Source organism: Anticarsia gemmatalis, chromosome 6 (assembly GCF_050436995.1).
Source record: "Anticarsia gemmatalis isolate Benzon Research Colony breed Stoneville strain chromosome 6, ilAntGemm2 primary, whole genome shotgun sequence".
Classification (NCBI taxonomy): domain Eukaryota; kingdom Metazoa; phylum Arthropoda; class Insecta; order Lepidoptera; family Erebidae; genus Anticarsia; species Anticarsia gemmatalis.
The window spans coordinates 13,215,776-13,232,603 of NC_134750.1; the positions used below are offsets into that span (position 1 = coordinate 13,215,776).

At 33.1% G+C, this 16,828-nt stretch overlaps 1 protein-coding gene and 1 pseudogene across 1 annotated transcript; both read right to left on the reverse strand.

Moving 5' to 3' along the window:
- Positions 1-480: 480 nt before the first annotated feature.
- Positions 481-8,294, reverse strand: LOC142973917 (pickpocket protein 28-like). The gene is made up of 14 exons (XM_076115952.1): positions 8,243-8,294; positions 7,746-7,931; positions 7,370-7,499; positions 6,769-6,890; positions 6,318-6,450; positions 5,467-5,621; positions 4,958-5,066; positions 4,395-4,487; positions 3,989-4,128; positions 3,250-3,380; positions 2,624-2,683; positions 1,829-2,012; positions 1,183-1,356; positions 481-907 (listed from the first exon to the last, which is right to left on the reverse strand). Exons 1-14 carry the CDS (start codon positions 8,245-8,247, stop codon positions 826-828), a joined length of 1,704 nt encoding a protein of 567 aa, XP_075972067.1. The 5' UTR covers positions 8,248-8,294; the 3' UTR covers positions 481-825.
- A 1,482-nt stretch (positions 8,295-9,776) lies between these two features.
- LOC142973838 (pickpocket protein 28-like) lies at positions 9,777-15,220 on the reverse strand (annotated as a pseudogene).
- Between the last annotated feature and the right edge of the window lie 1,608 nt (positions 15,221-16,828).

Below are 16,828 nucleotides of genomic sequence, written 5' to 3' on the forward strand. Positions count from 1 at the left end.
AACTCGCCGCTGGAGTTATGGCCCGCATTGCTTACTGAAAAAGTTATATAGGGAATTGCAATATGTTTATTATATAGATATTTTATTAATATTATAAATACGAAAATTTCTAAGAATGTTTGTACAAGCAGTAGTAGAACTTGTTTCATCTAAATATACATTTTTTTATTGTTTAACATAAGAATAATAGATAGGTTGTTTTTTTCGGAAGTCAGCCTTTTCGCACCACAGATAGAACACGGAGGTGCTTCTGAGCCTAGGTTTGAATTCTTGGTCAGGCCAAATACACCAACATATTTTTATACAACAGATTTTTCGATTCTTATCAAATAATTTTGTCTAGGACACTTTGGAAAATAAAAACAAATGACACATTTTATTATATTTATTACACATCCAAGAAAATTACTAAAAATGTCATTTGCGAGTTTAATGAATCGAGATTTTTATAATTGAAACATACACGATTATAATTTATATTTTTAGATTAAGCCAAAACATACTTCGACTTAAATTTTTTGACAAGGTTTAACGGCATGAAACATTGTATTATTTTGTTCCTCAACATTTTTTTTTTCAGCACTTAGTATCGCGAATAATGAGTATTAAACTCAAGGAAGTGAGTACTTTTTAGTAAACATCTAATAATTAGTAATTAAAAAAACAGACTACCTAATTCAAAGTAATAAAATTGAAGACAGAAACTGGTGGAGGAAGTTTATCCACTCAAGATTCAGCTTTGATGCTGACCAGGAACTCTTTGATAATAATAACTGCCCCAATAGAAGTAAAACCTACTAAACTGCTTATTTTTGTAAGATTTTCTTAATATTTCGGGGTTATTCTAATAGTGTTTCTCCTCTGTCTTTTTTCCTCCTTCAAATCCTTTTTCAGTGTGCAGCAAAGTCTGAAATGATGAAAGAATACTAACATTATATGTGTACATACATCAAAATACACTTATTTTCCCTACTCAATGCGCTGAAATATACGGTATTCTACGAGAGTTTTTCTCAAAAGTATCCATTATATTCGATCGAGCTACGACTACTGTTTTTCCTTTAATCTACACTACTGGGGTACAAAAAAACTTCAAATGAACTTATACAAAAAATAGTAATAAAATAAAAGATAACCTATAAACGAATAAAATAAAGTAAAAATAAAAATGTACGCAATTACCTTAGTGTCGCAAAATAGAACAGCTCAACCAGGCTCAGGAATGAAAATCCTAAGAATAGACCGAGAAGACCTCCAATGTTGGCGAGGAAGTCAGTCAAACCAAACAGCTCTGACCGTCGCATGGACACAAACCGTGCTCTTTTGAAGAACATGTCCAGTCTAGAATATTGTTTCCTATAAAACAAAGACGTTTATAAATATTTACATGCCATAATAATATAGTATTTTTTTAAAAGGCAACTCCCGCACTAAGTATTGCTCTTGTGTCGCGGGGATTTTTACAAACCTTCAAACAACGGACACAAAGTACACCCAGACCCGAAACAACTTTAAATTACACATATCTAGTCACTCTCCGAGACACTGACTTCTAAAATCGCAAACTCAAGGATATTATTATATATTATTATTTGTTAATGATTTCTAGTTAAGTTTAGTTTACTGTTAAAAGTTATTTATAGTTTAGTTTTGTATAATGTTAAAAGTACTGGGCGACTATTAATTAGTATGAAAATCTTAAAAAAAGGATATTATAAGATTTAAAAAAAAATGTCAAGAACTTGTTCTAGGCCCATCTAGGATTGTAACTCGAGACCTTTGAAAGAGATAATATTTTTTTTTGTAATGTTTAATGCTTACTACTTACCCTTTTACATGTTTTACAGCATTCTTATCATTACGAGCAGTAGTTTCAGCTTTAACATATCTCTTTAAATTGTAATCAGTTTTCAATATTTCTGCTTCATAATCTATGCTGTTACATGCTGGAAGGCAGTGGCAGCGATTCTTGTAATTTTTATCGGGATTCGTTTCTCTTGCTAGTAAAGCCTCTGAAATATATTTTTTATAAACCCATTACATATATTATTATTTGGGATGAATTGGCAACGTCAGAACGATCAGCGGACCTATCACGTATCTTAGTTGACGACAAGTTTACGTCGAGTTTATGGTCACTATTCAGTACATTGCCGCTCTGACGTTATGTGTTAGTCATTATTATCTAAGAGATAAAACAATGTACAACTTTCAAATGGTTGTCAATTGAGGTACGTGGTAGCCTCCCAGGATGTCTAGATGAAGGAGGAAAGAAAATAAAAGAGAATTAAACGAAGATGTGGAAGACAGAAAGATAATTATAAACAGAACTAAATGTTAGTTTTAAAATCAATCTAAAGCCTAGGTTTTCTTAAGTCCTTATATACTTATTTAATCTCTGCATCACCTCAAGGTAGACTGGCAGAAAATGCCTTTGGCATTAAGTCCGCTTTTATACAACTCTGTATAAGAAGTTTAAATAAAATAAATATATGAGTAGTGATTGCCAAATGGTCTAAACATTCGCGTTCTACGCAAGGCACAGAGATTTCCTTCTAAAACAACACAGCACACACTATCTACTAATATTACATAGAAAACCTTGTTAAAAAACTTAGTTTACCTCGTGCCTTTGTCGTACAATTCATACTTTTTACTGTACAAATCTTAGTCTCGGTTTCATCTGAAAAAATAGCAATAACTTTAAAAACATGTCGCAAAATAATGACGTTTATAAATATTTATACTGTTCTATGCAGTCTTATTTTTTTTTAACACAACCACAATATTTAGTGCGGATATTGCTTTTGTGTCGCGGGGACTTTTACAAACATACAAACAACGGACACAAAGAAATTTTTGTTCCGTGTGGGAATTGAACCCACGACCCCCGTCGTACTGGTAGTGGAGTGGCGTATTATTTGTGCAATCTACTAATAGATGTACTTTGTGTCCGTCGTTTGTATGTTTGTTAAAGTCACCGCGACACAAAAACGATTCTTAGTGCGGGAGTTGTCTTAAAAAAAGAGCTATCGAAAAATTTTGTCTAGAAAGTAGATCAGTAGCCCAATTTCTATATCGTCTGTACTGTCGAGTATAAAGAGTTTGACATTTAAAATGTACTGCCAAAATAGTTCTTACGGAGCCCGGTAGAAGCGCTAAACGGATTTTCGTGTGAAATTTCTCGATAGCTAGCCGGTCGTCGGTAGTCGATAGTAGTAGAGAATCGATATAACAAATAAAACTTACGCGGCATATAAAAAGCAACACAACCACATTGGTTATAAGTGTAGTTTGTGATGCATTCAATCTTACAATTATTTGCTGTATATATTTTAAAATATCTCAAGTAACGCTCGTCGGGGAAGTAACACTGTCGTCTGAAACAAAACATGACACTGAAAGCCAGTCATGAATTACAGATAAGTGGAAAAATATACTTTCTTTTGTTGTTAATTAAATTTTCCTTTATTTTAGCAAAAAACGCAAGTTTTTATTAATTTAAGTCCCTAACCCACACTAGGCCAGCAAGGTGCAATCAAGCCCTAACCCCTGCCTCACTGCGGAAGAAGTCCAGCAGTGGGACAATGAAGGGTTAACTTAATTACTGCTGCGGCTTAAATACATTTATTAGAACAGTTCTTAATGGTATACAGAGTCCCTAACCCGCACTTGGTCAACGAGGTGGACTTAAGGCCTAACCCCTCCCTCATTACGGAAGGAGATCTTTTCCCAGCAGTAGGACAGTAAAAGGTTAAAAAAACCTAATTAGATAAATTAATTTTTTATATTATTTTGTCAACTTCCATTATAATATTAAAAGTCTTTGGCTTCAAAAATCACAAATGAGTACACGGTTCATTAGGTTTCTTTCAGTGAGCTCGTGAGGTACCCAAATATCGAGCTTTTTTGTGTAGAGAAAAGTGATACAAATACTATAATGCAAAAAGACTTTTTCCCCGACCTAATATTACGAACAAATACTTACATTTGTGGGTCATATTGTCTCAAAGATTCTGTAGTGTTTAGAACACTAAAACTGAGTGCCATCGATGACACTTGACCGTTTAGAACAGTATAGTAATAGAGTGATGACTGGGGAAGGTCGGCAGGATGATTGACGTACACCTGAAAATGATTCATGATTATATTATACTAGAGGCCGCCCGCGACTTCGTCCGCGTGGAAACCCTTGTAAATCCTGATTCCTCGGGAACTCCGGGAGAAAAAGTAACCTATGTGTTTTTCTGGGTCTTCAGCTACATACCAAATTTCATCGTAATCGATTCAGTAGTATTTGCGTGAAAGAGTAACAAACATCCACACATTTGTACATACTCACAAACTTTCGCATTTATATTATTATTAGGATTTTATCTCAATACTCAACTTACTTTAAATCCAGCATTCAACGGGTTACACAATGTATCCAATTTTTCCAGGCTGTCTTGCATTACTACTCTCAAATCTGGTTCTGCCCCACTTTCCTATAATTTAAGAACAAATAACATTTTTAGAGATCCGTACCCAAAGGAAAAAAATTGAACCCTACCAAGCCTCCGCTGTGTGTCAGTTTGTCGCCAGGCTCTATATAATAAACCGTAATAGCTATCTGAAATGTCACAAATTATGTATTTCCGTTGCTGCTATAACAACAAATAATGCTTCTATAAAAATGTATATATTAAGGAGGTTCCCAAACAATACATTTTTGGTACGGAACTTTTCATGCGCGACTCGTACTCGAACTTGGCCGGTTTTGTGTGTTTTAAAAATAAGTAAAAAAACATCACACTCTCATAGCACATAACACAAAAAAATGTACTGCTAGCTATACACGATCATGTTTTTGTCATCGGCTTAACTTTACATTTCATGGAAACCGTGACATTTGTCCCCCCATGTACCCTTTACTTAATTTGAAAGTAATAATCGTGTGTTGCCAGCGTAAAAATACCTTTCCCGGTGCAGGGTACACGTGACTTCCATATTCAGAGAAACCGTGAGCGATAGTCCAATTGTTGGTAGGTGTCTTTGTATTTAAGTAGTGGTAATTATTTTGAACCCTGAAAAAATATCAAAGGCAATTTATTAGTCCACCAGGCTGGCCAATTGCGGGTTGAAGACTTTGCATATCTTCAAGAATACTTCTAAAGAACTCTTAGGCATGCAAGGTTGCAGCATGATGTTTTCCTTTACCCATAGAGAAAGTGAGAAATATTTTTAATACACACTTACTTAATACAACTTTGAAAAGTCATTGGTGTGTGCCTCGGGTTCGAACCATCTACTTCGAATCATCTCTAACGTGTGAGGTATCAACTAATATATCGGCTATCACTGCTCATTTCTCGGCTATATATAAATAGATACACAGTGACATACATACAAACAAAAAAATTACCATATGCTTAAGGTCGGGTAAAAATGGGTAGTTTGTATAAAAAATAGAGGAAATAAGCTTACACATCTTTGCGTAATATTTCATCTTCAGCTAATGCATTTATAGTGAAACATATTCCTTCACTCGTAAGTACTTCGCTGAAATATCCACCACAATCGAGATTGAACGAGCCACGCCAGTTACAGTATCCAAATATATCCACCATTTTCGTAGACACCTGAAATAATTAATTTAAAAGAAGTAAAACTTATAAATGCAGTATTTCCGAAGATAAAATAGAAAAAGGGCCGGTATAGACAATTTTTTTAAAGTCTTGCCATGATATGAGACATATTGCTTCGAAAGAGAAATAAAACATAGGTAAAGCTATATTATTAGCTTAGCTTTTCTTTCAAGCTATGTTGGAGTCGGCTTCCGGTCTCACCGGATGCAGCTGAATACCAGTGTTTTACATGGAGCGACTGCTTATCTGACCTCCACAACCCAGTTACCTGGGATATAACACGATATCCTTCGGTAAGACTGGTGGTCAGACTTTCAAGCTTCTGACTGTTAAAGATACTCGAAAATGACAGCCGGGACCCACAATTTAACGCGCCTTCCGAAATACGAAGGAACTCGATATGTATAAGATGGTCACCCATCCACAGATCAACCTCGGCAAGCGTAACTTAACCTCAGAGATCCGCGTGGCTGTTATTAACTAAGTCACGAGCTACTCTATAATAGGTAAACATAGGTACAGCTAAAGGTCATGAAATAATGTGTGTATAAAATTTTCTAGTTTGTTTCTGTAAATGTTTTTAATTTCGTCTGCTCTAATAATATAATTATAAAAAAAATATTTTTTTTTATATAGCTGTGGGCCATTTTCTTCAAGTAACTCTTTGTATACTTTTTTATAACGACTTACATGTCTAATGTTTTCCACTGTAGATGCGTTTGAGAATTCATCGGGGAAGACATGATTATATCTTTTGAGAATAAATCCATCAGGATCACAAATTTGTAAGATGTCTTCAAACATACTGAAGTCTTTATCATAACTGAAACAATAGATTTTTAAAATAACCTTTTTATTCTGCAAAAAATCAAACAAATTCAGCCTTTTTTATTTTCCTTTGTATATTGTTAGAATTTAATTGTATTTAAAAAAAATTGCAAATGTATACATATTATTTAGAAATATGAAAAGATAATAAAAAAAGAATCAACTTTCTATTGTCTATTATGGGACCAATAAATGATCTACGGAAAAAAGGCGCATTCTGGCGTACTTTAATTCGTAATAAACGAGAAATTAAGTTTTGAGTCAATAACTCTAATTCAGGCTGAGAAGATAATTCAAATGATATAATACTTACGGTAAAGGTGTCTTTTTCCTTTTTTGGAAAATATTTACATATTTTGCATACTCTTCTGTATAATTATACACTTGTGGTCTGATTTTTGACTGAGGACAAATTGTAACTGACGGGAACGGAACCTAAAATACACAGGATAGTATTATTTCAGTATTAGCCATTTATCTATATTATAAAATAGTTTGTTTGTTTGGTTTAACGCGCTAATCTTAGGAACTGCTGGTGCGAAATGAAAAACTATTCTAGTGTTAGATAGCATATTTTTTTAATAAGGCTATAGGCTATATAAAATTACGCTCCGACCAATAGGAGCAGAGTAACAGTAAAAAATGTTTAACGGTTTAAAAAAATCCCATTCGGGGAAAATTGTGACTCATTCTCTTTTATGTGGCGCAAGCGAGGTTGCGCGGGTCAGCTAGTCAAAAACTAAAAACTTCATGGCGTGCAGGCTTTCATCACGAAATTAGTCTTTACTGATAGAGCGAGTGTGTTAGGTATTGGGAATGATCACAGGTTCTTTAGCAATACGTTGCAGATTTAGCTTTTCAATAGTGATTGAAAGTAGAAAATAATATCAAAAAATATTTTCAAGAAAAGTTACCTTCCCGACTGGTACAAGTTGTTCACTGACAGTGACTATGACCGGACTAGATTTCCATTTTATAAAGACCTTATGGATCTGATAGCAACATATACACACGCTGGCTACAAAAGTAATTAGCCAGAATATTCTGAAAAAAAAAAAAAAATCTAAAAAAATAAAATCAAATACCACTATGCGATCACCCATCTATGGAATGACCGCGTCAAGGGTTGCTTTACCCACAGATCGTCTACCGACCGGTGAGCGCAACTGGCTATCCTGCGTTCTCATCCTTAGTGTGGAGAGGGTTTAGACCAAGAGTTAAGCAGGCCAAGTATGGGCCAACTTTACTCTGTTCGTAACCTAATCATGTTATATATGATTATCAACTTACTTTTCAACAAGAGAAAGTCCCCTTTTAGTAGTATACGACAAGCCATGAAGAGTCGTATTATTGGCGTAGTCGTAAAATATCTCTCTAACAAGTATTTTTTGTCGTTTCCTTCTGGCTTTGCGTATACAGATGTCACCAAATACATTTGCTATGACTACGGCACTTTCCTCAGGCGCGTCATCTCCTCTGTAACAATAGTCTTTAAGTTTAATATTATGGTTAAAGGTAAAAAAGCCTTTGAAAAAATGTGTCTTATATTCTCCCCACACACAATTTATACACCCCATACTCGTACATATCGTTACTTTGCCAATGGTTATCAAAACCGTCAAACATAGCTTTGTATTTTTTATCAATTTGATTTATCCATATCACACGCGGGCTCTGCGTAGGTTGTTTTACTAAAAGTTTATCAAAATCTTAGCAAAACATGTACAAATACCAAAATAGTGTAGCCAGTTAACTTTTGACTACACAAAAGCCGGTAAAGTACTTACCCCATATTGAAATAAAAGCTACCACCAGACGTCCTTTAACTAAACCGTCAAATTCGCAACTAACTACAATGTTCTTGTGTAATACAAATAATTATATTAATTGGGTTAATGGCTTTGAACCCAAAGGAGTCAAGGGACGTTTCAAAATTATCATCAATTATATCTTTTGTAATTAACCTTGCGAAAACATGTTGGATGACATCAGTTTAGGGATGTAATGTACCTGATAGAAATGTTTTTTTTTTTACCCATAACTTTCCCACTGATGGGCGAGGGTATCCTCCCGAACAAGAAAGTAGGTATTTAAGGAGGATATGAATCCAATAATTTTATATTCAATTCAAAGCCATTGTTTTGTTAAGGTCCAAGTGCACTTCCTTATTTGACTTAACCAAGACGACTTTGGGCAAAATTGCTCCTGAATTATTGCAATTTTTGCGTTATTATTACATTGTAATGGCATAAATAATTATGATAACCCAGTGGTATCAGTATTTGCATCAAGTAGTCATTAGTCATTTTAGTTCAAAACCTTAACAACGGCAACGATAAAGTCTCCAACTCATAATACGACTAACACTGAAAACTAAAGGCCTAGCAATTCTCTCGTTTCGTTCCCATGACCTTCAGGTAGTAAAAAATTACACATTCTGCACAACACTATTCACCCCTTTTCGCCTTTTAGTGTCCTTGAACGCAATAACAAATACATTAGAATATAGTTTATTAAATGTTAATGTCATATTAGTGTTTTAGACACAAGGGTATTAGTATCGTTTTGTTAAACCAATATTATTAACAAGGGCGTAACTAGATGTATTAAATTATGATATACTAGTAGCTACTAGCTGACCCGCGCAACTTCGTTTGCGTCACATAAGAGAGAATGCGTCAAAATTTTCCTCGTTTTTGTAACATTTTTTACTCTTACTCTGCTCCTAGTGGTCGTAGCGTGATGATATAGCCTAAAACCTTCTTTGATAAATGGGCTATCTAACACTGAAAGAATTTTTCAAATCGGACCATTAGTTCCTGAGATTAGCGCGTTCAAACAAACAAACAAACTCTTCAGCTTTATAATATTAGTATAGATAGTATTATTTCTCGCCATTTTCATTGTATGTACATTGATTAGGGGTTGTCATTCTTGTTTTTTTTAGATTGCCCTTATTATTCCTAACAGTAGATGTTTAAGAGTGTAGAAAGGGGAATTCTCTGCTTACCTCTTTAGGAAAAAGGTGTGATGTCATGTAATGTACACGAATGAATGTATGTATTTAAATAAAAAAACAGTAATCAGCTAAATGCATAACATTTATTGGATAAAAATACAAAATATTGATGTGATATGACGACTATATAGAACATGAATCGACACAAAACACATAAGTATCTAAAATTCTAATAATTAATTTGATGTCTATATGTCTTATATAATATCAAGAATATATTTTACTATTAAAGAACTTGCATCATTTCTTTGATATTTCTATAGTATTCTTCCTCAGTAATTGTTCGTCTTTTAGATCCTTCTTCAGCGAGCAGCATAATCTGAAATCATAAAAAATACGTATGACTCAAGTAACATGTACCATAATAAGACTTCAAATAAAAAAAGTCTAGTTACCTGAGTGTAAGAAAATAGAACAGTTCAACGAGGCTCAGGAATGAAAATCCTAAGAAAAGACCGAGAAGACCTCCAATGTTGGCGAGAAAGTCAGTCAAACCAAACAGCTCTGAACGTCGCATGGACACAAAACGAGGTCTTTTGAAGTATACTTCTAGTCTTGAGAATTCTCTCCTGTAAAATCATGTTCTTATAATATTAGTACTGAGAATTTGTGTCATTAGACTATACGATTATTTTAATTGATTCAAATATGTGGTCCAGAATTCATATTATCTATGAAATAATCTGTGTCTCGCTTTTGCTGTTTATTTACTTTTCTTAAATCATTGTGATGTTAGTTTATTTGTCTTTTATTCCATTTTTGATGTTAAAACGCTTCTTTCAAATCCGACGTTTGGTTCCAGAGTTTCTCAAACAAACAACAAATCTATTTATTTTTTTTGTTACGTATGACCAACTTACCCTTGTTTTTCCAAATTTATATCATTAGATTCTAAATATCTCTCCAAATTAAAATCAGTCTTCAATATTTCTGCTTCATAGTCTATACTATTACAGGCTGGGAGACAACGACACTGTTTAGCCGCATCTGTTAGCTCTTCAAAAACTAAAGATTCTGCAAAGTGATTTATAATATGTCTTATTTTATGTCTAAATAAAATAATATTTGTATCTAAAACATTTCAATTACCTTGTGCTTCAAGAATACATTTTTGCTTTCGAGGCGTGCAAATAATGTTCGCGTCTTCATCTATATGTAAGAAAATTATCATTTTAAAATATAATCCTGTGCAAAATTGGAGGTGTTCTACAATCCTAGAGTAGACTAGATACTGATATTGTATAATAATGAGTACCTTATCTAACGCATTAGTCTTAGTGACTGTAATGTTAGACGGAAGTGTGTGAAATAAATAAATAAATAAATACCATTATTTTTTGTGGTTTGTACTTCAACAAAACCTTGTTCATAGTTCGGTTGTTATAGAAATGAATGGGACTTGCAAGGTTTAAAATACATAGTTTAATGTAAATATGACTACAATTCTTCATTTTTTATATTTAATTATTAGTTGTACCTTGATTTTTGAATATCTAGTCCATTGAAAATTATTTCTACATATTACTATTATTCAGTAATAGTTGGTCTAACTTACGCGGCATATAAAACGCAACACAACCACATCGTTGGTAAGTGTAGTTCGTGACACATTCTATCTTACAATTATTTGCTGTGTATATTTGAAAGTATTTAAGGTAACGTTCATCAGGAAAGTAGCATTGCCGTCTGAAACAAACATCTTTAGGTATCATGTGTATTTCATTATATGCATCAAATACTCAAAATATCATTAAAATCAAATCCAAGATAGGTACATTGAATTTTTGCATAATACAGAATAATTATTTGATCTCCGAAGTCTTTAACCACATAATTTTCTGTTGTCACATCTTATTTCTATCGAAGAAAGGAGTAGTTCATATAACTCTTTCTTCTGTCTTTTTTCTCTGTCTTTAGAGTATTAATTTGAAGTAACAATTTAAGTATATAAATAACTCACATTTGTGGATCGTAAGGTCTCAAAGTTTCTGATGTATTGAGAGCGCTGAAACTTAATGCCATAGAAGATACTTGTTTATTTGATACGCTATAGTAATACAGAGTAGACTGCGGCAGATCTGCTGGATGTTGCACATAAACCTGGACATAGTAGTATTATTAGAGAGTGATATTATGAAAGAACAGATATAAAGAAGAAAATTTATCTAAAGCAATGACTGATTGGCAACTATAGAATTATAATGTATGAAAATCATTTAAATATCGAGTAGAGAAAATCCTAAAATTCTGAAGCCTTCAAAGAAAACTAGATTCTATCCAGATTTTTTAACTGATTTCAAAAAAGGAATGTTTTTCAAGGACATGGTATAAAACTTAATTTGTGCTTTGAACTCACTTTAAATCCAGAATTCAAAGGATTACACAGTGGATCTCGTTCTTCCAAAATTTCTACCATTACTACAGTCAAGTCTGGTGATGCTCCATTTTCCTACAGACAATAGCAGTAAAAATTATGTTTATATAAATTTTAATACAAAATATTTTATTATGAAATGCAAATGGGTCACAACGAAAACGGGTCAAAAATGTAATCAAAATTGGCGTATAGTGGTCTGTCTGAAATCAATAACCACAAATGCATCAGTGTTATCATTAACAACTTAAAGTATTAATAAGACTTCACTCGTTTGCTCTTATCATCTTTGCTCCTAAATTCACTTTCAAAATGCTGTTAAATTGTGTTATTATATGTACAAATTGCGTTACACTAACCTTTCCCGGGACGGGGTACGCATCAGGACTTAATTCGGTATAACCATCGGCAATGTTCCATTTATTTGATTGCTTACTATTATTTAGATAAGGATAATTATCACGAACACTGTAAAAAATAAAATAACAAATTAATTCAAAAAGATATTAATTAGCTTATGCGTGTCTGTCGTGGCTCTCGTGTGCGTGAATCGATTGTGTTGTGGTTTTTTAATATTTTTTTTTACTTATCAAAAATAATATATTATTTATTATCATCCGTCTTATTTTTAGGCTTCGAAATAATAATATTGTTTGTAAGAACTCAATCATGAAAAATCCTTTCGATAAGTTTAAAAAGCTAGGGTAATTAAATATGTAATTCAATATGGAATTTTAAAAGATCACATGTGTTTTATTTATGTGTCTGTAATATAAGATGTGTATTTATTGAAAATTGTTTTTTCAAATTAATGTCGATACAAACATCTCTTTCCGTAGTATTTCATCTTCAGCAAGTGCATTGATAGTAAAACATAACCCTTCGCTAGTCAGCACTTCGTCAAAAATATCCTCGCACTTGTAAGAGTACTGGCCACGCCATTCACAGTAAACGAAAATATCGTTTAACTGTGGTGCTACCTGTAAAATAACACAAAAAATAATAATATAATAATAATAAAATCTGTTGAGTACTGTCCCACTGCTGAACAATAGTCTGTTCATGGGATGAGGGAGGAATAGCACGTCCAACATCCTATCTTAGTGCGATGGAAACCCGGCAGGAACTAAATTGACACGAAGAAGAGTCTAATGGTGAATCCAATGGTACCTACGTCCAAGAGAACTATTGGACGTAGGTACCATTGGATTTAGTAATCTAACTCTATAACTTCGAAAACTCGTTGATGTGTTGCCTTGGGTTTTAATCTGCGACCTAGGCTAGGCTACAAAGGGGGCGAATGCTTAAACCACTCAGCTTTCACAATTATAAATATTAACAAATAACTTACATTCATAATGTTTGTAACCGTAGATACATTTGAAAATTCTCGTTTAAAATTATCTATTTGCCGAAACATAAAATCTTCAGGGCTGCATACTTGCAAGATGTCTTCGTACATCGTGAAGTTGGTTTCGTAGCTAAAATATATTGTTTATTAAAATATGCTTACTTTTGTGCTGCTTATTTTTATTATAAATAAAAAAAATACAAAAGAAGTTTCCGTTAAATGTAAGTAAAAATTTCTTGGTTTGGTATTTTAAAAAACTTCTCAATAGGTACTTGGTCGTCGATGGTCATTAGTGATAGGAAATTTCTCTACTATATAACAGTATGATTGTATGGAACACGATTAAAAGCAGTCTTTTGTCAGTCAAAAATAAGGTGAAAATATTACGTACGGTGATACGTCATCTTCTATTTTTCTATATTTTAATTTTGCTGCGGTGTAATTATAAATTGTAGCTCTGACTTTTGACTGCGGGCATATCATGACAGAAGGAAACGGGACCTGTATATCATAAAACAAAATAAATTACATGTTACCAGACATCTCATTTTGACTTGCATTAATCAAGATTTTTAATAATAATAGTAATAGTAGTTTTTGCTTGCGACTTCGTCCGTGTTTAAATATGTCCCTGGGTTAAAACTATAACAATTCAGGATACAAACTACCTGTTTACCACATTTAATAACCATCCATTTAGCTGTTTTCATGTGATTGAGTAACAAGCATCCTTCCGAACATTCAAATATCCAACTTTAGCATTAAAGCTTATAATATTAGTAGCCAACTAAAATTTATTAAATAAAACAATTGTATAAAAAATACCACCTTTCCCACTGGTACCAATTGTTCGCTGACTGTAACGATAACTGGACTCGATTGCCATTTTATAAACACATTCCGAATCTGGTAGCAACATATACTCAAACTGGCGAGAAAAGTCATCAACCAAAATAACCTGAAAACAAACATTCTTATAAATATATTCTTATAATAATATAAAGTTCATTAAAAACCTATTACTTTAGCACAATACTCTACAGTCGGTACTGTCGGGTATCGAGAGTTTGACATTTAAAATGTACTGCCAAAATAGTTCCTATAACACCCGCGGGAGGCGCTGATCAGATTCTCATGCAAAATTTCTCAATGACTAACCACTTGTCGGTAGCCACTAGTGGTACAGAATCGAGCTACTGTCCTGCTGATTGGTACGAGTCTCCTTTAATAATGAGAAAGGGCACACTGGTCAAAAGCTGGCTGGAGACTGGAATTCTTGCATGGACTGTTAAAAAGGTTTAAGATTTTTTTTTGTAATACACTTGAGAATGAAAAGTACGTGTATCCAACAGTGAGATGACAAAACCCTATATATGACTTGTAATGGTTGATGTAAAGCCTTACTTTTCAACAAGAGAAAGTCCTCTTTTAGTAGTATACGACAATCCGTGAAGTGTCGTATTATTTGCGTAGTCGTAAAATATCTCCTTCATGAGCATTTTCTGTCTCTTCCTTCGATCTCTGCGAATCTCTCCATACGAAGAATTCTTAGGTCTTCTCTTTTCTATAGTAATTTCCCTAAACAAACATATCAACTATGATTTCATAGGTAGTGTTTTTGTCTGTTATTCAATTTTTTTTCTGTATCGAAGTCTCGGTTGTCGGCATCAGTTAGGAAAAGATCCTTTGGCATCAAAACATGCAAACGCACTGTGTCACACAATACTCCTTGGCATGCTGCAATGCACTTGAGATGTCGAAAAGTCCTCAAGAATGTTAGAGCTTAGATTCCGATAGTATGCGCTTGCATTTCAAAGGATGTTTAGCCGATGCCGATAATGGGTCTGTGCCCCAACGTTTATTCAATAATCAAGAAAACTTAAGTTGTACTGTTGATTATCTATTTTAATGTTAGTGGTACCAAGATATGTCATTGCTTCTAGTAATTAATCAAATTATTTCAAAAGCGAAGCTTAAAATTTTTGTATTAAAAATATAATTAAAATAAACACTTACTCCATTTTTAAAAGAACTTTCAGCTGCGTCGTTCTTCTTTAACGTTGCTTTAACAACTAAGTCCTAAATAACTTTGAATGCAATGTATTTTTTTAATAGTTTTCCCATAAGAGAATAGGGCTATTACAATGTTATGAAGAAATTATTAATTGTAATTAACCTTTCACAATTAAAGAATGACATCACTACTTAGTACTACACTAGTGACGTGATATAAGTATCAAATAATGTTATTCCACTGTTGGGCTCACTATGATCTCTATTCCATTTGATCCTTTGCTTTAGTGGTCCAATTGATTCTGGAATTCTGTATTCTCGCTTCCGCTCGTTTTCTCTGGATTCCAGTCGGTTCTTAAAGCCTTAAGTTTCACAGCGTTTTATAACTCTATATAATATATTTTTCAGTTTTTTAAGCAGTTATATTGAATCAAAGGTAGATTAGAGAGATTGGAAAAGACCCTGACTAGGAGTGAGAAGTTCACAAAGATCGTACCAAGTGGCATTGTACGGTTACTACCCGCCCCTATGAGAATAAAGGATTTGATTTGATGTATTTACTGAAAATGTGAGGTTGTGTTTTGCTAAAACTTTACCATGTTTGAAAAAGAATCTATCTACTTTTATTATATTTTACTCACTATACACCACTATTCATTACTAAGCACTCAACCCTTTTCTACTTTAATTTCCCTTGAATGCAATTATTTTCTTGAACTTTAACTGTGTCAAAGCAATGTCATCGATTGAATTAAACAGATGGCTAACAGCACGTAAAAGTATAATTTAAAAAGAGTCAGTAGACGATTAACAAAGGCACGTAGGTACATGCGTGTATTTAGATTATTATTACAATGTAGACATAATATTTTGAACCTATCTCAAATCAAGAGTTTTAAATTGAATATACCTCTGACAAATCGTGATTATAATTAGTATCTTTCGACTTGGTATTACATAGATCTCACATTTTTTTACGGCAGACAGACTGAGCTGCGAGACTTGGGGTTTTTTACAGGATGTTTTAGGCATAAATATTTTCTTGAGTATATCCTATCTGAGAAGCGGATATTATTAAATCTAACCCCATTTGATCTACTTAATGTTTCAAATAGCAAACTGGCGTGGACTTCCAGCCAACAATTTTCCATATTGTATATAATATGATATGTTGCTTGTTAATAATGTAGCTTTCCACGCAATAATTAAAAAATGGAACTGTCAGTTTCCAAGTTTTTGTTGCAAATGTTTCTCGTTGTATCATGAAATTTCTTCTCTTTGGTCATTTAATCATGGGATCGTTAATGAACCAAAACACAAAAACACATCAATTCATATTAATTCGTTTATTGAATCCTAAGATGCACAATAAAATAACATAATGATAAGCGTATAATATTACTTTTGTTATTGTATCTTTTAGTGCAAAAAATTAAGTGATGTATATTCGGAACCTCTTATTTAAAAAACTTTTGTTGTTTCTAACATTCGACTTTACGCAGATTTAGAAAAGGCTTTTGACTGCTTTAAACAAAACACAAAGCGTAAGAGAACAACATATTTTTATGAAAGTTACAAATTCGTGTCATTGTTATTATCTTATTGAGAATAATCAA